This window comes from Plasmodium coatneyi, chromosome 10 (genome assembly GCF_001680005.1).
Source record: "Plasmodium coatneyi strain Hackeri chromosome 10, complete sequence".
NCBI lineage: Eukaryota > Apicomplexa > Aconoidasida > Haemosporida > Plasmodiidae > Plasmodium > Plasmodium coatneyi.
The window spans coordinates 789,656-811,456 of NC_033565.1; the positions used below are offsets into that span (position 1 = coordinate 789,656).

At 40.5% G+C, this 21,801-nt stretch overlaps 5 protein-coding genes across 5 annotated transcripts; 3 read left to right on the plus strand and 2 right to left on the minus strand.

The window, feature by feature from the left end:
* Positions 1-4,889: 4,889 nt before the first annotated feature.
* PCOAH_00029720 (Uncharacterized protein) lies at positions 4,890-6,815 on the plus strand (the record flags this gene model as incomplete). Its single annotated transcript, XM_020059774.1, has 2 exons — positions 4,890-4,982; positions 5,142-6,815. 2 exons carry the CDS (start codon positions 4,890-4,892, stop codon positions 6,813-6,815), a joined length of 1,767 nt encoding a protein of 588 aa, XP_019915203.1.
* Positions 6,816-8,233: 1,418 nt separating this feature from the next.
* Positions 8,234-9,106, minus strand: PCOAH_00029730 (Uncharacterized protein; the record flags this gene model as incomplete). Its single annotated transcript, XM_020059775.1, has 1 exon — positions 8,234-9,106. One exon carries the CDS (start codon positions 9,104-9,106, stop codon positions 8,234-8,236), a length of 873 nt encoding a protein of 290 aa, XP_019915492.1.
* Positions 9,107-11,154: 2,048 nt separating this feature from the next.
* Positions 11,155-12,276, plus strand: PCOAH_00029740 (Uncharacterized protein; the record flags this gene model as incomplete). Its single annotated transcript, XM_020059776.1, has 4 exons — positions 11,155-11,182; positions 11,307-11,568; positions 11,770-11,823; positions 12,000-12,276. 4 exons carry the CDS (start codon positions 11,155-11,157, stop codon positions 12,274-12,276), a joined length of 621 nt encoding a protein of 206 aa, XP_019915458.1.
* A 922-nt stretch (positions 12,277-13,198) lies between these two features.
* PCOAH_00029750 (Uncharacterized protein) lies at positions 13,199-14,785 on the plus strand (the record flags this gene model as incomplete). The annotated part of the gene is made up of 6 exons (XM_020059777.1): positions 13,199-13,715; positions 13,833-13,848; positions 13,961-14,050; positions 14,211-14,227; positions 14,436-14,498; positions 14,633-14,785. 6 exons carry the CDS (start codon positions 13,434-13,436, stop codon positions 14,783-14,785), a joined length of 621 nt encoding a protein of 206 aa, XP_019915209.1.
* A 1,282-nt stretch (positions 14,786-16,067) lies between these two features.
* On the minus strand, positions 16,068-19,802 carry PCOAH_00029760 (Uncharacterized protein; the record flags this gene model as incomplete). The annotated part of the gene is made up of 1 exon (XM_020059778.1): positions 16,068-19,802. The coding sequence occupies one exon, from the start codon at positions 19,800-19,802 to the stop codon at positions 16,068-16,070; it is 3,735 nt and encodes a 1,244-aa protein (XP_019915291.1).
* Between the last annotated feature and the right edge of the window lie 1,999 nt (positions 19,803-21,801).

Consider the following 21,801-nt stretch of genomic DNA (forward strand, 5'->3'; position numbering starts at 1 on the left):
AGAGCGACTATAAAAATTGCAAAATAAACGAAAATGACGAAAACCCAATAGGGAAAAGGATGACAGATATGCTGAGGGGGGATAATGGTATAAAACAAACTCTGGATGCTATAACTACTGCATGTCCACCCAAACCAGCTGCCACTAAACCAGCAACTTCAGGAGGGCAGCAACATCCTCAACCTCTTGATGGTAATGCTGCACGAGGTAGGAGTGAAACAGGCGCAATGGGACCCCCTGCATCAGCATCTGCACCACGAGGACCACAAGCAGGTGAACCTCCCGTACCACCAGCAGGGCAACCATCACCAGGTACCTCAACAACCCATGAAGCAGGAACAGGTAAGAGTACAACATCTTCTACAAGTACCCCCAAAAGTGTAAATTGTAAGGACAAACTAGCTGATGAGGGTGCAGATCTAAGTGCATGCCTCGATGGTCTGGAAGATCTGCCAACAGAACCACCTCCTAATAACCTCAACGAACAGCATGAAGCTAAGCCTGGGCAGGGTCCCGTTGGCGCTGCAGGTACTACAATGGGTAATGTTGATGTAGCTAAAGGTAGTGCTCAACTTCCTTCTGATCCTCCTTCTGCAGGTGCAGCAGCAGATCCTGGACATCAAACTCCATCACACAGTTCTCTCACCCCTGGTCCAGCTCCAGGTAAGAACACTAAGGATGAAAATGAAAATTTAAAAAGTAAAAAAAAGTATAGGACGCAAACAAAAATTAGAAAGTGAAACAAGTGTAAAAAAATTAGGACGTAAAAAATTAAAAAAATTAAAAATTAAAAAATAAAGAAGGAATATGAAGTAGAAAGTAAAAAAATAAAAAAGTAAAAATTTTAAGAATAAAATAAGGAAGTGTATGCACCGGAAGGTGCACATAAAGAAAAAAAGAAAAAGGAAGAAGGATAAATTTAACCACCCTTTTTTCTTACTTCCTTCTTAGGTGAAGGAAATGGTCCAGGTTCTACTGGAACCTGGAATCCTGGTTCTTCTGGTCCAGTTTCTAATCCCAAAAGTGCTGGTGGTGGTAGTCCAGGTGGTCCAACTTCTAATAACGATAACCCAGTTATTCCACAACTTAGAGGTAAGGAGGATAATGGTAACTCCATTGAACAGGGAGTACACAGTCAGACAACATCTACTACATCACAAACACAACCACCAACAGGACCACCGGGACCAGCACCTTCCGGTAAACCTCAAGGACCACCACAACAAGGTGGGAACAAACCCCAAGGTCCACCACCACCAGCAGGACCAACAAGAACAGAGACAAGAGGTAGACCACTGTCCCTCCCTAGGAAGGCAAGGGAGGCGGGGGAGGAAGGGCTAATGGACTCCTTCCTTCCTTACCTTCCTACCATTCCTGTCTTCCTTGGTATGTCTGCTATGACCTACTTACTCTGGAAGGTAAGAAAAAGGAAAAAATTAATATTAAAAGAAAAAAAAAGAAAAGAAAAGAAAAGAAAAAAAGGAAGAAAGGAAAGAAAGAAAAAAAATAAATATATATATCCGTCTATTCCTAAAATTAAAGAAATAGGATGCACATAATAAAAAAAAAGGGGGGGAGGCAAAACAACAACCAAATAAGCAACAACCACAAAGAAAAAAGGAAGCAAATATGGAGCAACAAAAAAAAAAAAGAACGGGGCTTGGCTTATACTGCTTTTACTGCTCTTTTTTTTTTTTTGCACGCAAAGAGAGTCCATTTCTAGCGCCCACCACCAGCACATCACATGTATCACAATGCGCCCTTCTTCTTCTCCTCCGCAAAAAAAAAGTGTCTTAAAAAATGAGTGTGTTCTTACAAAAAAAAAAAAAAAAAAAAAAAAGAACTGTGTGTACAATTACACAAATTTTTTACCATTGTCACATTTGCATACGAACGAGTTAAAATTATAAAGGACAAACAGTGGCACATTAAATAAGAATAAAAAGAAAAAAATAAAGAAAAAATTTAATTGAATTAATTCATAATATTAAAAAAAAAAAAATTAAAAAAATAAGAAAAGAAGAAAAAAAATAAAATTAAAAAAAAGAATTCAGGAACCCGCGTTTAAAGTTCCGGGTTTCTAGGTTAGGGAAGAACAATGTGACCTGGTGTTTTACCTGTTTCAGGTTGTAAGAACAACAATGTGGCCTGGTCTTTAGCTGTTCTATGGTATAAGAACAACAGTGTGGCTTGGCGTATTTAGCTGTTTCAGGGTGTGTGAACAACAATATAGCCTGTTGTCCAGCTGTTTTAGGGAGGGGTATACATCTAAGGTGTGCATACAAAAAAAAAAAAAAAAAAATTAATATTAGAAGAAGAAAACGAAGAAAAAAAAGAAAAAAAAAAAAAAAAAAAAATGTATTTTCCGCAAAGAAAAAAAAGAAGAGGAAAGAAAAATAAGGAAAAAAGAAAGGGAACACACATTTTCTAACTCTTCTTTTTTTTACATTAGATGAACACTTCACACTTGTTTTATACTGGTTGCTCTGGTCTTAGGAGCAACATTTTGCACCCTAGAAACTAATTCTTTCCCCTCCTTTTTTGTGCAGTATTTTTTTTTCGGTAAAGGAAGAAAACGTTACAAAAGAGCTCATCAAGTACGTCGTCCTCCAACTTTGGAAGAACAACTCCTGGACGATGTGGACCACCTTGGTACACATGCATATACCTTAGTAAAGGAGCGAAAACCAAGATCTGCTCCAACGAGAACGAAAACGCCAGAAAAAAGGGGCGTTAGTCGCCCTGTTGGTCGCCGTACCATTATTGATATTCATTTAGAAGTCTTAGACGAATGCCAAAAGGGGGACCTGCATTCGACGAAAGAAGACTTTTTTGAAATTTTGGTTCAGGAATTTATGGGAGGCAATTTTATAGAGGAAGACTTTGTTCCTAAAGAAAATGTCCTTAATGTACGTGTTCCTGAGGAGGATGTTGCTGAGGAACAACTTCCTTAAGAACACTTTGCTTAGGATGAAACAGTTTGTAGCCAAATTGTGGATGCTAATCCTTGGCAACAATGGTGTGTTTGAGGAGTGTGAAATGGAAGAAAACATCGTGGATAAGGAATTGTATTTATATCATTTATTACGAAATGTTTGAAAAAGCGAAACGCCGGGGCACTTAAATAAAAGTCACATATGAGCATAATATTTCACTTTTCTCTATTTAGTGATATGCATAATTTGTTTCCGTGCATACACAATTTTCCTTTTTTCTGTTCGCCTATGATAATCATTTAAAAATTTTTTTTATGTAATTTTCTTTTCTTTTCCTTCTTTTTTTTTTTTTTTTTTTCGTACCTTTTTATAAATTGAACCCTCTTTAAAATCTTCCCATTTGCAATTCCATTCTCAATTTCCACCCCTAAAAGAGGGTGCATATTTTCTATACTTACGAGGGTGGTCAGCGAGCTACCACCCACTTTTATTGTGTGTGTATGCTAATTCTTTGGCAATAGTCGTGTAACAATGTGAAAGAGAAGAAAATGTGTGTGTGATGAAGGAAATTTATACTTACAGTCTATTACAAAATATTTGAAAGAAGCACAAGGACAGGGTTGTAGTGCTGATCTCATCATCAATAATTAGAACAGAAATTATCATATAGGGAATTATATTTAATAATTCCTTTTTCTCCTAGTATGGGTTTCTTCACTGTTCACATAAAGAATTAAGAGTAATATTATTCTACTAAAATGCATCCCTTTATTATTCTATTTATTTAAGTTTACGTGCTTCGTTGTTATTTATTCTATTTAATTTTTCTTAACACCAATATTTATACCTCCACGCATTCTTCCTCTTATTTAAAGGTCTAACTTGTTCCTTTGAGGAATTTATTATATTCCGAAAAATTCATTCTACGAAAATTTTTGTATAGGTTTTACGGATTCACGTGATTATTTCAAAAATTGTCCTTCATTCGGTAAGTTCCTATTATATAATAATATTAAAATTATTCATGGCACAAAAATTTCTAACTACTTTGATGCTAATATATTCAGAAATAATTATAATGTATATAATTATAGTTTACTCCTGAGTTATGTTTTATATAGTATATTTTAATTTTTTTTTTTTTCCTTTTAAAAATATTTTGTGGTATTCATATGAGAACTATTCTAATTTTATACTAACTACGCGGTTCTTGAAAAGTACGGGACTAATGGGGAAAAATTACTTCTTCTTTCATTCATTTTTTTTTTTTTCTACTTCTTTCTCTTCTTCGTAAATTAAATTCTCAATTTAAATAATATATATTTTTGGACAACATAGAATATATATTAATTTTATAAAAAATGCATAAAAACCTCAGTAGTAAAGTGAATAATAATATTCTGCTCATATTGTCAAAAGAAAAAAAATGATCCTTATGAATAAAAGATTTTTTACGTTCCGTATATATTCAACGCGAAAGAATCGCATAAACAAGAACCGCGCGAAAAGGGAGAAATGAAACAAGGACAATGTACGCAAATTCATGGAACTCACTATTTCAACAACCACCTTATGAATGAATATTAAAGGAATTATTTACCCTAACTACTAAATATTCAATATATAATACATGAATATTTTCTATATGAATATTTTTCTATATTATTATTTTCTCCATAAATATTTCCTATATGAACATTTTCTATTATTTGAACTTGACCATCCTTGCAGGTTCTTACTCCATAGGGGATAATTCTATTAATATATCTTAAATTAATGTTTTATTTGTTTTGTCCTCCTGCTTTTTCCTTCTATTCATATATTTACCCTTAGGGCGCTTTAACAATAAATCTTTTTCTCCCCTAAAAAAAAAAAAAAAAAAAGGTTACCCTTCCTACTACCCCCATGGTTTAACTACTTTGGACAACCACCCTTTTTGAACCTTCCTCAAACATGAAAGAAAAAACAATTAAACGACTTGTTCTTCCCATGAGGGTTTTTACCTTTTTTCTATTAGTTTACCCCTGGAAGAAATATTCTTTCGAGGTAAGTCAATTAGCAAAGGCACTCGGAAAATGGTTGCCACGTTGTTACATGTTACTTTTGTATGTTAACAAGTAACCACATTTGTGGTTACCCCCTTCCTTATTTTATACCACACGTAGATCTGTATGATTCATTGACCACCTCTCCCCTCTTCCTCAGTCACCTACCTTCGGTAAATCTTTCAATACAGGATGCAACCCAAAAAATGTTCCAACCATGCAATTAGGCAGAATACTAACCGGAGACACCACCACGGTACAGTCTCCACCCATGTATACCAACCTAAAGGACAAACTAATGAACACATCTGATGAGAGTAGCACCGATTTGTTTAGCAAACGATTGAACGCGCTAATACAAGATGAAAATTTTAGAAAACAATATGAACGCCTCTTCCAAAGCAATGAATTCACGCAGATTTTTTCCGACATGATCCTTGATCATGAAAAATTAAAAAAAAAGGGTGTGCTAAATGGGTCTCATTTTATGAATAATGATGCCAGCTCAGACTGGGCAGAAGCCATAAAAAAACTTTCCTTTTCCTCAGATAGGAAAGATGCTGCAGGAAAGTTTACGCATCCTAATAGGAAAAAACGCTCACGAAACTTTGACCAATCAGACGAATCTCTTAATTTGGACTATTTTGATGATGACTGCGCCCATGTTGATGATAACCTATCCACATTTACTGGCAGTGTGAAAAGTCTCTTTGAACGAGAACAACAGATTAGATTTCCCCATCATCGTCATCATCATAATTATTATGACGATGACTATGTTGATGATGACCTAACCACATTTACTGGCAGTGTGGAAAGTCTCTTTAAAAAAGAGCGAGATCATTTCCATGATGACCTAACCACAAATTTTGGTAGTGTGGAAAGCATTTTTAAAGAGGAACAAACCACAGTTCCCCATAACAACATTGGCAGTTTTGATGATGACCTATCTACAAATTATGGTAGTACTGACAGCATTTTTAAGGAGCAACAAACCACAATACCCCATCATCGTCACCATCACCATTATTATGACGATGACATGTCTAGGAACTTTGGCAGTGTGGAGAGTATTTTTAACGAACCAAATGATGGCTATGATGTTGCTTATGTTCACCATGATTATGCTGATAACGTGTCTACGAACTTTGGCAGTGTAGACACTCTTTTTAAAGAACAGAGAAGATTTTCTTATGACGATAGGAGAGTTAATCCATCCGTTGGCACTTGCTCATGCAAGAGTGAATATACTGGTACGGACTACTACGATTCGTATGGGAATCTCTACCATGTAGTGGACCAAAATAATGAACATGAACGAGCAAAGGCACAAGCAGGAGTACATTTGCCCATGCTGGATGAACATTTTATAGAAGAATATAAATACTGTAACATTCCTACAATTTTACACAAGAGAAATAGTGTAAAGCAGAAAATATACAAACATATACCATGGATGCGTAAATTTTTTAACAAAATGGATGCCAAGGTCGAGTCAGAAATTATGCGTTATTTGGACATTAAGGAGAGAGAAAAACAAAATTACCCAGTCAGAAAAGTAAAAGGGACACAAAAACTTTTTAATTTTCTTAGCAAGTACAGAGTGTTTGTCCCTCTTGATGTGTTCGGAACACTTCCCGTGATACTTTTAGTATTCCTACTAACATTGGAATTCATTGCCACGTTTTCCTTACTGCCCCTTATGACCATTGCTTTGGTTTGTGGTGGATATAGTCGCCTGGTATCTTATTACAAACGGAAAGTAAAGAAAATGAGACACATAAGGAAACATATAAAAAAATTAAGTACCATGAGAAATAAGGACGACGAATAAACAAATTAAGAGCATCCTATACAACGTCCCTAAAAAAAATGTTAATTCGAATCTCCTAATAAAGGTGTAAAGGAAAATGTGCTTACAGACAAGCTTGCCCTCTCGCCCTTTTCCGTAGCATTCGAACTACGCTCTTCCCTTTTCCCATGGTAAAAATATTTTTCCCCTTTACCTTACATAAATTTTGTTCCCACCCTGAACATGGAACATAATCTGTATTTTATCCATTCATTTAATTTTCCAATTTTGTGTATGTGTTGAATAATTAGTACTTCAAAGTGCCTGCGTCCCTACTTTTTCTATCGCCCTTTTCCTGTACCATTAACCGCGCTTCCATTTTTCCATTTTTGCCCTACTCCCATTTTATTTTATTCCACTCCTTTCGATTTTCCCCTTTTTTTATGCTCATCTGTGGAGAGTAGTAGAACCCCAGAATATGCGCACTTCCCGGGAGCACCTAACTGTGCATCAGACATTCTGGGAAAAGTAGGGAGAAGGGTCCCTTTTACAAAATCAAGGTTGCTCTTACTTGTGTTTTTACATCTCACAAACTTTTTAGTTATTAATTCGTCTTTATTTCATTGTTCCTGAATAGACTGTAATTATGTATTAAGTGCTTATATTAAGATTATCTGTACATGAATTTTTCTTTTTTTCTTTCCTTAAATGGAACATTTTCTAAAATGCTCCTTCTTAGTTGCCGTATAAAAAACACACATATACACAGGCAGAGAAAAGCAAGAACAAACTACCCTGCCAAATTTTCCTAAAGAATAAATAATCCGCGCATGTACCGCGCAATCTAACTGTAAAAAAGGAAAAATAAAACAAAACAAAAAAAAGAAAGAAAAGAAAGGAAAAAAAAGAATTTTAAATTAATCCCCCCTGAAAGAAATCACAGCATAGCATAATTCTTTAACTTATTTTCTGTTCTCAACTCTTCTTATTTGTACGACACGTTATGATAGGGTGAAAAGAAAAAAGAAAATTGGGCTGCAATCAGGATGTGGGCCTTGTCCTTCTTCCTGTTAGTACATCTTTTGTCTTTTGGTACACGTAAATAAAATGGGCAACTGAACAGTTAATCCGTGCATGGACACACGAGTGCGCGGAACGCAGAGAAAATATCGAAAATTGCATATGGAGCTTTATTGATCATTCGTTCAGTGGGTTCCTTGTTTAGTCTACTTTTTTAAACCTTCTGTTTTTTCCTTTACACTAGGTTTGTATGTTCATCAAAACGCATGGACATGTACGGGTAAGGTACGCCGACAGTAACATGCTCAACCCAAACGTGGATACATTAATAGAATGAGACGCCCACCCCGTGGAAGTGCGACAAAATAGAAGATACAATCCTCAAGGGGGACACTTTCCTAGAGGACACTTCTTTTTTTCTTTTTCTGCATACTGGTCATTTAAAACCTTCTTTTCATTTTATCCCCCACGTAGTTATTCCCAGTTGTATACTTTACATAAACTGGGCGAAGGTACTGCGACGCCCTCTCTTTCTGGTTCTCCATGTACGTATTCATCATATTAGCAGCTAATATATTTTTCGCCCCCCTGTCAAAAACAGTAATGTCGCCCGTCTGGGATTGCTCATCCTGGTTGCTATCACCACCAACGGGTGTCAGATACAAGGCACAATACTTTTCATACAGGGGGTGATATTTTCCCTCATAATTCCTCCTCATCGACTGAAGGGAGTCTTCCAAGGCACCCCGCTTAATAAGAACAAATTTGTTGTTTAATATGGTGCCACTAAAATTGTGAGGCAAAAAAAAAAGCGGCCTATCGATTATATGACCGGGGGGTTGTGGGTGCCCCTCACCATCGTGGTCATCTCTCACTCGCACAATATCCTCTAACATCCTATTTGCAATTTCTTCATTTTTCCTTCTTAACTTGGCAATTTCTACCTGACTCAGTTCAGGCAATTTTAACTTGGATAAATAATTATACTTTTCCGAAGCGGGCAAATTACAGATGTATTTGTGGACCTCCTCAGACATGTTCCCCCACGCATGTACCTGCTTCCTCCATTTTTTCATTTCTCCATTCCACTGTGACAAGCTAAGATTCCTGTTAATGCGTGGAGTCTCAGGGTGCCAATCATTTTTCATATCTTTTCTTCTCTCTTCCTTTGGAATAGCATTGATATACCTTTCATACGATATTAGCCGCTTGGTCAAATTGATGTTTTTAATTCTTTGGTTAATTTGCGCTTGACTCAGTTTGTTCTTCAAACCCTGCGATTTGTTGCTGTGGAAGCTCGCCCTGTCCTGCATGGCGACTTTCTAGTGGGGCAGATTAGACGATGGGCACGCCTAACTACGTACATACGTAAATAGGTCCTTTTGTACGTGTGTGCCAGTTCTTTAAAGGAGGAGCGGATTTAGCCGAGTTTTGACTGCTTGTCAAGCCATGCTTCTTTTTTCCTTTAAAATTGTGCGCTCGCCTCTGGGGAAATATTGGCGAGGCATTCAGGGTAACTCCACATTTGGTTCAAAAGTGTGTTTTACCTTTCACATTAATTTTGGTCTACCATACTGCGGCCCCCTTCAACTACTTAGGCAGTTAACCGTTTAACCCCATTTTTTTTTTTTTTTTCTTGCATATCTTCGCTGTGTCGAAAAAGGACGCAAAAAAGGTGAACTTTAAAAAAAAAAATAAAATAAAAAATACACCATACAGCTTTGAACAAAATTGGGTGTACTCATAGGAGAAACCCGCACGTGTGCCAAAATATAGGTTTTCTTCTTCCTCCCTTTTTTTTTTTTTTTTTTCCTAAACCGACGCTTCCGGCGTAAACTCAGAAATAAGGACCGTTCAGCTTTATGTTTGGTGAATATTGTAGAGAGAACCCCGCGCTGGTGCGACTTCCAAAAGTAGTGATATCATTTTGTGCACTTGACAGCCACACGAAGGAGATTTTTCCCTTTTGTCCAGCCTCTAATTATTTTATGCATATCAACTGTGATAATGCTCATCCCTGCGTTAACGCGCATAAGGGACAAAAGTAGGTAGTAGGGACTTCAAGAGGGACGCGCCTCTTGCCCCCGATTTTCAAGAACTTGTGACTTTCCACATGATCATATGCAGAAAAAAGCGGAAACTTCGAATCACTTTACAATTTCGTTCTTATGAAACGGTTAAGCGGCAGAAGGACATTTTTGTGTCCCACCTTCTCCACCACTTGCCAAAGGGGCGGACGAAGCCTCTCTAGTTTGGTTCCACCTGCAAAGCTAATAAAAACCCGGGAATTCCCACTTTGTGTGCATCCTCCCGTACATGCACACGTAGGAGCAAATGGTTCACTCCTACATGTTGTATGCCCATGCGGAGGGGCAGCTGTCCACACATGTGCACACAATTCAGAAGAGGGTTCACTTCAAAAAGTGCAACTTCCTTAAAATAATGTACTACTCGTGCTGGAACCCACGTTAAGAGTTGCAAAACAAAAGGGATACGCAAAATGAGAAAAAAAACTGCACAGCATTTTGTCCGTTCAGCTAAACGCACATGTCCACACGTGCAAACAGAAAGCCTTTTTTTTTTTTTTTTTTGCCAGCGCACATGCAAATGTGCAGACGCTCTACCGTTTTGCAGCTAACTAGTGGCTTGTCCTTAAAGAACAATACGTTCTGCTACGCTCCTAAGCGCACAACGCTCATCCTTGCGAGAGGCGAATTAAAAATAGAAGCTTGTCTAAACAAGCGTTGGTAGCACTCTCAGTTGTAGTCAACTAGCCATTTTTTTTTTTTTTTTTCTGTTTTTCGTACATTTTACCTGAACATGCAGGTAAAAAAAAAAAAAAAAAAAAAGCTTCTTCCTTTTCAAATTAAAAAAATGGTCTAATAAACAAATTATTTTAAAAAAAAAAAAAAAATAATAGCTATATTTATTTTTACTTTTGTCACACCTACAAACAACCACAAAATAACACATGTTATGATGTGTCCCCTTTTTTAGTTATATTTTTTGCTCTTTCCTCAACTAAGACAAAATTGAACAACAGAAGGATTAACGAATCAATCTATCCGAAGAATGTTTCCTTCTCTCCTTCCGTTTTAACGCGTTAAAGGCTACACCATCCATCACTCACCACGCATAGTGAATCACTCGCTTTTTGTCTTATTGCGATAATTCTCTCTTCTCTTTCTACGGAGGGATAACAAAAACTCATACATCGAGACAGACTTTTTGAGTACTATATCTTTATGCCCAATCGTTAAGTCTATTTTTTCGTGCCAACTCTTTTTTAACCTACTTTTTTGCCGTTACGCCAACACTTGCGCATATAGCCCTTTCGTTTTACACATTTTTACTACGCACAATGGATGCCGCAAACTCGCCGGATAAAGGTAACAACCGCGGCTGAACGGAGCATGGAAAGTCATTACACGCCATTTCTTTTCTACATGCTCTCTCGTTCTCGGATAAACGCTTCTACCGCATTTTCTTCCCTCTTGATGGACTCATCCGCAGATAACGTGGACTCCCCCCAGGGAGGTGCATCTGACACGTCGGGCAAGGAACAGAAGGCGGACGCGTCTAAAGGGTCTTCCAATTCGGCCAAGCTCGAACCAGCGGGCGCATCGGACAACCCCGCTACATCAGACGCCTTATTCATGGGAGACATGGATTCTGCTACTATAGGCGTGGACGACGACAAAGCAAACAAGTACAGAATGTTTCTGCAAAATTCTAGCGACCAGTACACAGTTCAACAGATGGAAAGGTTTCTAAAGTAATCCGCACACACACACACAAAAGGAACACATGGGATTTATAGAAACAGCTATAGTTCTGTTTATGAGTGTATAATAGATTGGACTGATATTTGAGTCTCCTATTTTTTTTTTTTTTTTTTTTTTTCTCATTTGGGGCCTTTATATGTGGCACTGTTTTCTCCATCTATTACCATATTTTGTTTCTTCCCCTTTTGCAGACATGGGATTTCAGATAATGGCATGAGGATGCTGACGACGGATACATGCTCATGGTAAGTTCTGTGTGGACAAATGGCTGAATGGGGGGTGGAGGGCGCACTTCTTCTCTCCTCGGCCATATACGCAGTCGCGCAGATAGAAACGCGTGCACATTCGCATTTTTCCTGAGGATATCTGTGCATTCTACCGTTTCGCTCTCACGTATTGTTCGCACGGACACCCTTTACAGGGTCTACGATTACTACAAAACGACCAAGACGTCCACTCCAAACTTAAAGGAACTCACACCAGGCACGACCGTCGACTATTACTATTACTCTACTCCCTTTCGCACACAAATTGGGAACATAAACCTGCTCATGATGCACAGTCAGGTGAACTTTGAAGACGGAACTTGCGCTCCGGCCGACAGGGTTTTCAAGATGAACGAGGTTACGCCAGAAATGGTAAAGGCGGCAAAGGTGAAGGCTCGCCAGTATAAGAATGAGTGCATCGACTGGATCTAGCCAACTGAGGACACGGTGGGGTGAAGTACAAGCGAGATAGGGAAATCTGACTAGCTGTTCCTTCTTCCATCATGCTCTCCCCAATTTTTTGCGCACCACTTGTGTCCACCTCGAAATGGAGCATTACTCCGCATGGACATCACAATTGGTTGCCTCCTTCGATTGGGTCGTATACTATAAAAGGCTACCACTGAGCCTCAGCCTGACCTATTCATCCAAAATTTTTTCCCTTTTTTTTCGATTATTCCTTAACTTTCACCGTTTCGCTTCTCTTCCTTCGGAGTGGTGAATCTCCTTCCCTTTGTGGACGCTTCACCTCTTATCCGTTTTTTTGCTTTAATTTTTCGCCTTATTTTTTTTGCTTTATTTTTTTCCGTACCTCCTGCGCAACGCCTTCGACTTGCACGGGGGAATACTTTTTAATGAATGTCCAAAACTTGATTATTTAAAAAATATATATATATCACATCCGCGTCTTCAATTTTGTTCGAAAAGTCATTACTGCTTTGTTGGCTAATCGCTATGGAGCTCGATTTGGTGTGATCAACTTTGTCTACCTGGTCACGTTGTCCTTCTCGACATGCAAGCAGCGAGAGAGTGCATTTTATGTAGAAGAACCTAGAAGGGTAGGGGGAGCCACAAATTCATCCAATCGCGCAGCTAATTTTCCTTCTCCCTTCCTCTGGGTGAACCGTCAAGGCAAAAAGGGTTTACTTCTCTTTTCCACCTGCTGCGTGAGTGGGGTTTTGCTGTGGTTGTCCAGTGTACTTACACATAATTTTTATTTTATTTTTTTTTTTACGTTTATACCTTCTACACGATTAGCAATAAATGGCACGAGCGCATGGGATGTAGACGGGGAATTTACCCACCCCCCCTTTCCATTACTCCTTCAGAAGATAACACCTTTCCACGCACATTTGTAAATACGCCCGTTCCCACTCTGTCCTCGGTTAAATCTTCACTTGCGATTTGTTCACCTGCACTTGTAAATATGACTTCTGTAAGCACGTTCTGTTCGCACATTGCAGCATAGAGTAACAAAGCATAGCTTAGACTTGTTCCTAAAAAAATAAAAAAAAGATAAGTGTCATCTCGTTAGAGAAGTGCCTTCCCAAAGCGTGGCTGCCCCGTTTGTTCCGCTACCCTCATTCAAGATGCACTGTCTGCTTTTCTTCGTTTTGTTTTTTTTTGTAAATCTGCTGCTGCCTGTTATTTATTGTGAGAAGGAAAAAATTTTACCATTCGGTGAGATTCTCTCGGGCGTTGCAGACATAGCCAATGTGATTACGCCTAAAAAGGAAAACGCCTCTGTTGATCCCGTCGCCGCATCTACCAGCAGGATCAATTTGAAAATAGTTCCATCCAAAAAGTTGAGCATCACAAAAAATGATTTGATGTTCCTCATGTCGGAGATACGACAAGAAATTAGAAGACAGGTGAGAGGAACCAAGTTGAGTTGTGCAACAGACCGAGTCGTGGTGCACACTTAGGCTAACTGGAAGCAATCACCTTCTCTTTTTTTTTCTATCCTTCCTTTGGGGCCTCCTTTGCAGATTAGCATCCTGGAAGGTGCGTCCAGCGAATCGCACGAGGACATCCTCGTAAAATGACCGCGAAAAAGCAAAACGTGCGCTTTCGCTAGAACATCCACTCACAGTGTATTCGTTTTCCTTACAATCAGACGAGCTTGAGGAAAAGGAAAGAATGAGGAAAAGATCCTCTTCCCTGTGGACAGTTAACCATTCGGCTGTTTACTCCCCTGAAGAGAGTGGTACAGCCTAATTCGCGTATGCGCGATACCAGAAGTTCGTAACTCAGGGTGTCACTTCCTTCAACACTTTTTCTCGCTATGTTCTCCTTTTTGTTTCCATTTTCCCCGAACCCCCCTCTTAACAAACATCTCTTTTATGCTTCTTGTTCCTAATATTTAGTAGACAATACTCAGGAGGTATGTTACCCGCTCCTCATTTCAGATGGAGAGGAGAGAAAGAACCTTGCAGCGAATTAGAATAAGAGTTTATAGATGGATGAGGGGTGCCCATGTTGTGGGATGCATGTGTGGGGGGGTCCTGCCCTTGGTAGGAGCAGCACATAACGGGCAATATACATATGCATTTACATATATATGTATTTTTTTTTTTCCTTTTTTTTGGCAGATGGACAGCCTGGAGGAGGAAGAACGAGAAGAAATCGAAAACATGCTGGACTCCCTAAACACGGTGAGGCCAACGCACATTGAGTGAACTGCCTTTTTGCTCAGAAAAGGACAGCGTCAAAAAGGTTGCACCAAGCATCTGCACAATTTAGTTACCAAATGGGCTTCGTAACCCGCACCACTGTCCCCCCATTTTAGCTGGACAAGGAAGACCACATAACGCCGCAGCAAAAAAGTAAATCATACAATATACAATTTGGCGGTGAGGAAGATGAGGAGGATGCTCAAAATGATACAGCCAAGGGTACACGGTTCAGTCAGAAGACTCTGCGAAATGGTACTTTTGTTTAGCGTAGATTTACTGGCGCTGCTCTTCCTATACCTTTGTGCATCGGCTGGCTTCCCTTCCTCCTACATGATCACCCTCGTACATTTTCCTTCTTCCTCCTTCAATCTGTCATCCTTATTAACAATTAGGCCCAATAACAAGACCATGAGTGAACAACTGGTGTGTAGCAGGAACAGTCACCCATGAACAAGGAGGAATAATTGTTATATTTTTTTTGTTTCATTTTTAAATCTAACTCGGTGATGTGCGAGGGGCAAAAGACGTGCAAATGAAACGCGCCTATTATTTTTTTTTTTTTTTGTTCTTCTGGCAGAAGTGAGGCACAAAGCGTGCCTTATTTTTTTGTTTGCACATGTTCATATATGTATATGTGCTTACATATGTGCGTGAGGATCGAGGACGGCCATCCTGTCTCTCTGAGTAGTTCTTCTTGGGGAAAATGGAGAAATAGCAGTTGCTGTCCTGCTGGCTTAACCTATATTTCTGCGCAGGGATGGTCCTTTGCCCTGCGGTTTGTCTTGTGGTTTACGTTTCCTATTTCTATTCCAATTCCTCTTCCATTTTTTTTTTTTTTTTTTTATTCTGTCCACCACGCGGCGCAAATTCGCACCTTAGGACACTTCCCATGTGTACAAAAAAATGTTTCACCCTTTTATGGTTCTAATAATATGGGGTTAAAAATGAACAACAATTCTGTTCGTCGTCTTACGTGAAGGAACTTAGGGAGAGTCCCTAAGTGATAAATCCATGTGGAGCAATGCCCAGCGGAGTTATTCGTTATGGTGTGCCCCCCCAAAGTTGTTTAACGTATGAGGGAAAACAAAAGGGATTTTTTTTTTTTTCTTTCTTTTGTTACTCCAGTTGGACCTTCCCTGGAGGTTGCGCCCCTTGTTCGTACGCGCTACATTTTCGGCAGCAATTATCGCAGAAATGTAATTGTATTCGCAGTGACTCCACTAGATAGGCACAAAATGCAACTCACATGAAACATTTTACTTTTTACACTTTACGCAATTTTTGATTCTTTCTTGGAGCAGCAACTTCCCTCCCCCCCAGGAGTCTACACATATAGACATTGGCGAACAGCGCGTGCGCCTCGGGGGAGGTAACAAAAAAAAAAAAAAAATACATACACATATATTTATACATATTTACATATATTCAGACGCGTGAAGATGGGGCAAAATTGAAAAAATGCGAAAGGTGATACGTGGGGGGATATTCTGATTGCCAGTCGGGTGGGCACCTGCGTAAAGCTAAAGAGCATCCGTTCATGACAATTCTTCACCGCACAACGGGGCGAAACTTGGTGAGCTCCCGCAAGAAGGGGTGGACGAACTTTTTGCGGCGTCTTCGGGAGTCCCTCCGGATAGTCGTTGCCTTGGGGTGCACGTTCCAAACCATGATGGTGTGATCATCCGAAGCGGAAACCATGTAGGGGAACTTGGAACTGGCAAGCGGCCATATAGCAATACTGACGGTGGACGCATGACCATTTATCACGTCTAGAAGGAAGCCCTTCGTTTTGTGCCAAATATATATTAGGCTGTCTTCACTGCCGCTAATAACATAATCCTCTTTCTTCCCCCCGAAGGTGGAGTGCACGATGAACCTCCCCTGCTTGTGTCCTCGATACGTCTGAATAATGTATCTATGCTTCACGTCCCATAATTTCACAGTGGGTCTCTGGTCAGCTATGTTTACCAAAATATGATTATACAAACTGGAGGCACACACAGATGTAATGGTATCATATTCAGGCAAAATGTATAACTCCTTTTTTACAGCAAAATCAATTACTCGTACGTTTTTATCGGACGGAACGGCAATTAGGTACTTCTCATTGTTGGTAAAAACGAAGTTCTGTATCCTTGTGCTAAAGGACCAGACGTAGAGAACGGAAAAACCCTTCAATTCTCTGTTCAACTTGGTGCAATATATTTTTTTGTCGAAGGCAGATGATATGATTGTAGAGTCGTCCTTGGACCAGTAAATCGACGTGATTGGCCCATTGTGCATTGTTAGGCTTAATTTTTTTTTATTACTTTTTGGACTCCAAATGATTATGTTAGAATCGTTAGAACCCGACACTAGGTACTTACTGTTGTGACTCCAGATGACGTAACTCACTCCGTCTAAATGACCATTCCATTCCCTTAACTTGTTAAATGGGTAAAGTCCCTTCCAAAGAATTATACTTTTGTCTTTGCTGGCTGATGCAATGTATTTTCCATTCTTCGATACGTTGACGTACCACACCTCGTCCTTATGACCTTGTAAAATCTTGATGCAATAGTAAGGCAGCTTTATCTTTTTACATTGGTGGTTTTTTAGCAATGAAAGGGTGAATGTTCTTCTTCCATCCTCCTCGTAGATGCCGCTGTGGGTTCTGTCTTGTCTGGTAAACTGTCTCCTTCCCTCTTCTCGAGCTTCTCTCACGTCACTTTCGTCGTCTTTCCCCTCTGGGCGCACGTTGTCATAATCGTCACCCACGCATCCTTCAAGGGGAGCGCTACCCCCCTTTCCAGTACCTCCGTCAGTTACATTTCCCCCATGGTGCCCGATTAAGAATCCCTTCTCCTGCGCATTAACAAATCCGTCATTCGGATTAATCACATTCTTGCCACCAGATATCCTACTGCCCTGCTGCATTTTATTCTTTCCAACGATGAGCTCATTTGGATTTTTCCCCACTGTGACCTCTCCCTTCCGTTGTTCTGAAGCTGACCCCTTTAGGGTACATATTTTGGGTCCGCCGCTACTGGTAATCTTCGCATACTTCCTGCATGCCGTGGACTTGGCGCTTTTCATGATAGATTCCTTCAGGCAGGGGAAGGGGTTGGTGAACAGTGTGTCTGCGGTGGCCACGTTGACGTTGGCACTGGCATCCGCACTGTTGCTCGTGCGTTTGCTTGTGCTTTCCCTTGTTGGAGACGTGTGGACCTTCCCGCCTGGCGCAAGGTGCACCGCCACTGCCCCCCTCGGTAGCTGCCCACACTTGAGCTTTGTGCTTTTTCTTACAGGTTGGCCACTGGTTACGTTAAATTGGTTTTCCCCTTCGAGTTCGTCATCCCACAGGAGGGTGGTTGTGTAATTGTCTGGTTTATCGGGCGGCGGGTCGTTCATCAGCGTTTCGTTAAGCAGCCTTTCGTTAAGCGTCGTTTCGTTGGAGCTGACCTCGCAGGGAATTCCCTTATCTGCACCCGCGTCGTCTGACCCTCCGAAGTCTGCAGGGCCACTCTTAGGATTCGCCTTCTGGTAGTGCATGGAGCACTCCCCCGTCACGTTATCGTGGTACCTAGAAAAGTCGTTCACACAAAAGGTCATCTCATCCTCCTGTTTGGTATTCTTCCTTTTATGCAAACTTGAGTTGGATGAATTGTCCACTTGGTTACTGACATCCGATTTTTTCTGTTTTTTAAATTCAAATGTTTTAGCTTGGCACGCTGCGCTGTAAGCTGTGGTGGGTTTAACTCGGGCCATTTTCTGCGCTTTGCCGTTCGGATCGGCTGAGTCCGTGGCGTCTGTAACGTTTACTCCATTTGTAACATTCGCTTCGTTTATGGTGTGCAGTTCTTCTCGTCCCTTCTTCCCCTGCAGGAGCGCCCTTATGAGCTTCACCTCGGAAAAGTTATTATGGAACAAGCAGTTGTCCACCTGGTACTTGAGCGACTGGTGCAGCAAAATGGCTAACCTCCTCGGAGGAAGAATAACGTGTTCAGGTAACAAGCGATTTATTTTTTCAAACAACAATTTACGTGAATTCTTCACTTTAGTTTGGTAATTTTGTTTTCTCTTCCTTATCAAGTGAGCATTATTCAAGGACATAAAAAAAGTTGTGCATTCGTGTAATCTGTTGTAGGTATCCTCGTCGAAGCAGAACTTGGCTAGCTTGTTTCTTAGACACCTCAGAGCAGCAAAGTGCTTCCCTTCATATAGGTACTCTATAAAGCACTGCTCATATAGTAGGAACGAAATTGCCTTTGTGATTTTTTTATTTACACCTATGTTTTTCAAATTACGGACTGCATTTTTCCATTTCCCTGCAAGGACATTCTTGTGCATTTCCTTCACTATTGGTTGTTCCAATTCGATACCACTTTCTAACTCCAAATGTTTGGCTGATTTTTTATAACCCATGTTTTTTATGGCTTGTATTAGAAGGAGGATGACGTCTTTTTTTAGGAGTCCTTCCCATAGGGAGTCGCCTCTGCTCGGTTTGTTATTACCTTCGCTGTCTTTTCTGCGTTTGTGGTTTCTTCCTCTGTTGGAGGCGCGGCTTAAGCTACCGTAACTGCCGTGGCTGGAGTGGCCCTCGCTGAAGTCACTACTTCCGTTGTCGCAGCAGCTGCTACTACAGCTACTGCTGGACGGGCTGCAATAGCATCTGCTCTGACTGCTCCAGCTGCTCGTGTGCCCCCTGTTGCGGAAACCATCATCACCGCGTCCACCACTTATGCCGCTATGATCACTATCCCTACCACCCACTCTGTTTTCCCTTTTTTTCTTCTCATTAGCCTTGATATCTCCTTTTGTGGATTTTTTTCCCCGGATCCTTTTCAGTTTATTCACCCCGTTTACGCCTACACCATTTTCCCAGCTTTGCTTTTCCCGTTTCTCATCCTGTCGGTATACTTCTTCCCCACCTCCCACAGCGACATCCAAATGAAACTGGGACTCGTTCGGGTGGGCCCAACTCAAGTCGGGATTATTACAAACAGGAGAATGGGCACTGCCATTTTGCGGGTATGCGCACATTCCACTGGAAGTCGCTTTGTCTAAGATGATAGGATCATCATACTTTGCAAAGTTGTTACTTGATATGTTGGCTACCCCCTCTTGTGTGCACTCACTTGTATGTACTTTCTTCGTGCGGAACGAAGTGGACGCAATTCCATTTTGAGTATTGCCTTCCAAAGAATTTAACATATTCCAGTTTTTGAATTTTTTCTTAATAACATGACTTGTTTCCTCCTGTCTTTTTCTTTTTTCGCGATTAATGATACTTGTTACATTCATAACGATTATGAGAGGGGGGGATGTATTTATTGTCTGCTGTGGAGGGTCACATTAATGCGCTGTATAGCTATACACATATGTGTGTGCGTTGGCAGGCATTAAGTGTGCGAAGTTGTGGCCTTCTCTAGGGCCACCTCTCGGGATCCGCGAAAGGAACGGGGGAAAGGGACAATTGAACAAAATGGAAAACGCGTTTGCAGCAGGAACTGCCGACAGGATTACACGGGAGGTGTAAAAATTGTGGAAAAAACGAAAAAAAAAAAAAAAAAAAAAATAGCTAGAAATCACGATATTTTACCTTAACCGTTCAGGCAAAAAGGGTTAACTTTTCATAAGCTCTGTCGAAAAAAAAAAAAAAAGAAACACAAGAAACACAGGCAAAAAGCGCAACACATGTAATAAACATAATTTACTCTATCGATGTGTTAACGGCTGTAAACTCGTTTGACGCACGAAGTGGCAAAAACGTTATTTGGGTGCAGCATCAATAAGAAGAAGCTTAAACGTAAAGGGGGAAAAGGGACGCGTGTGTACGTGCTACTCATGCTTGGTAAGAAAACATACAAGACGAAGGGGAAATAAGAAAAAAAAGAAAAAGGCGCAAGAGAAGTGGCTCCTTTGCCCTTCACCGTAGGCAAGTTTTAGTTTTTACAATTCACTTTACACCACCTCTTTTTTTCCTTATTCCCTTTGTGTATGGTTTCATTTGGGACTTTTGCGTTTTCCCTTATTCTGCTCGTTCCGTTTGTGCTTGTTTACTTGTAATTTTTGTTTATGAGCTTTGCCGGTTGGACTTTCTTTACAATGTGAAGAATGGCAAGTTTACCTCGTCAGCTGGGCAAGGTGCCTTTATTCGTTCGATTCGCTCATTCGCTACACTTATTAGCTATACCTGCTTTATATATAAGTTTTTTTTTTTTTTTTTTTTTTTTTTTTCTTTCTTCTACCTTCCACATTCACATCAATTTCCTCCTCCCGCTCGTGGACTTTTTTTTCAAATTAGCATGGCTTAATGTCGTGTAAGGATGAGCTAGGCACACCCTCAAATGTGTGTCCCTCCTCGGCGTGCATACGCTCTTATGCGCACACCTTCATACACGCACGCGTATACACCTTTACGTGTACACCTGTATGTGTGCACATGGACGTATCCCTTCTCATGCGGTCATATGCCAGTGCCACTGAGCACGAAGAGGCTTACACATTTATGCTTGCATTTAAATGAATGTGTGTTTGCACATATCTACATGCATCAGTATATGTGCGTTACGGCAAGCACCATCTGTTCGCGCGTTTGAGGTGGAGGGGAAGTTGATGGGGTCCTACCATTCATCAGGGTTATGACAGTGAACAGAAAAGGGGGGAGGACAGAAAAAGAAAAAAAAAAAAAAAAAAGTATGCTTCTTATTTTCCCCCTTTTTTGCGCACACAGGAGGGAAAAAAACGCACTGCCCATGTGCCATACAAATAGGTACAACTGCTTTGCTTTGCCAATATAAAAGGAAAAAGGAGCAAAGTGCATTTTTGAGTGAACGGGTGCGGAAGGACAACAAATGGCGCGCTTTTGCGATGTGCCAGATTTTCCGTCTGGGCGCAAACATCTTTTCATGTGGGGGTTAAAGAAAGTAGACAGAGTAAAATGGGCGGGGAAAACGATCCAACAACACATGTGCAGACATTCAACCGGAGCTGCTACATGCGCTTTGCCGAGCTGGAGCACAAAATTTTGGCGCACTAGACTACCATTCTTTCGCTGCAACTTATGTACTCAAGGAACATGTCTCACCCAATTTTTTCCCCCTTCACAAAATTGTTCTCTCCCTTCCAATGTATGCCGCATCATTTGGGGGGGACAATTCGGATGCATCCTCAAAATAAATTGCATCCTTATTTGGGGGAGGGTTGTTCCCCATGGTGAATGTCAACCCAGCTCACATTTTTCATTTAGCTGGTGGGTAAGCTGCTCATGAATGGTGTGCACAGAGGTATGGTACATTTT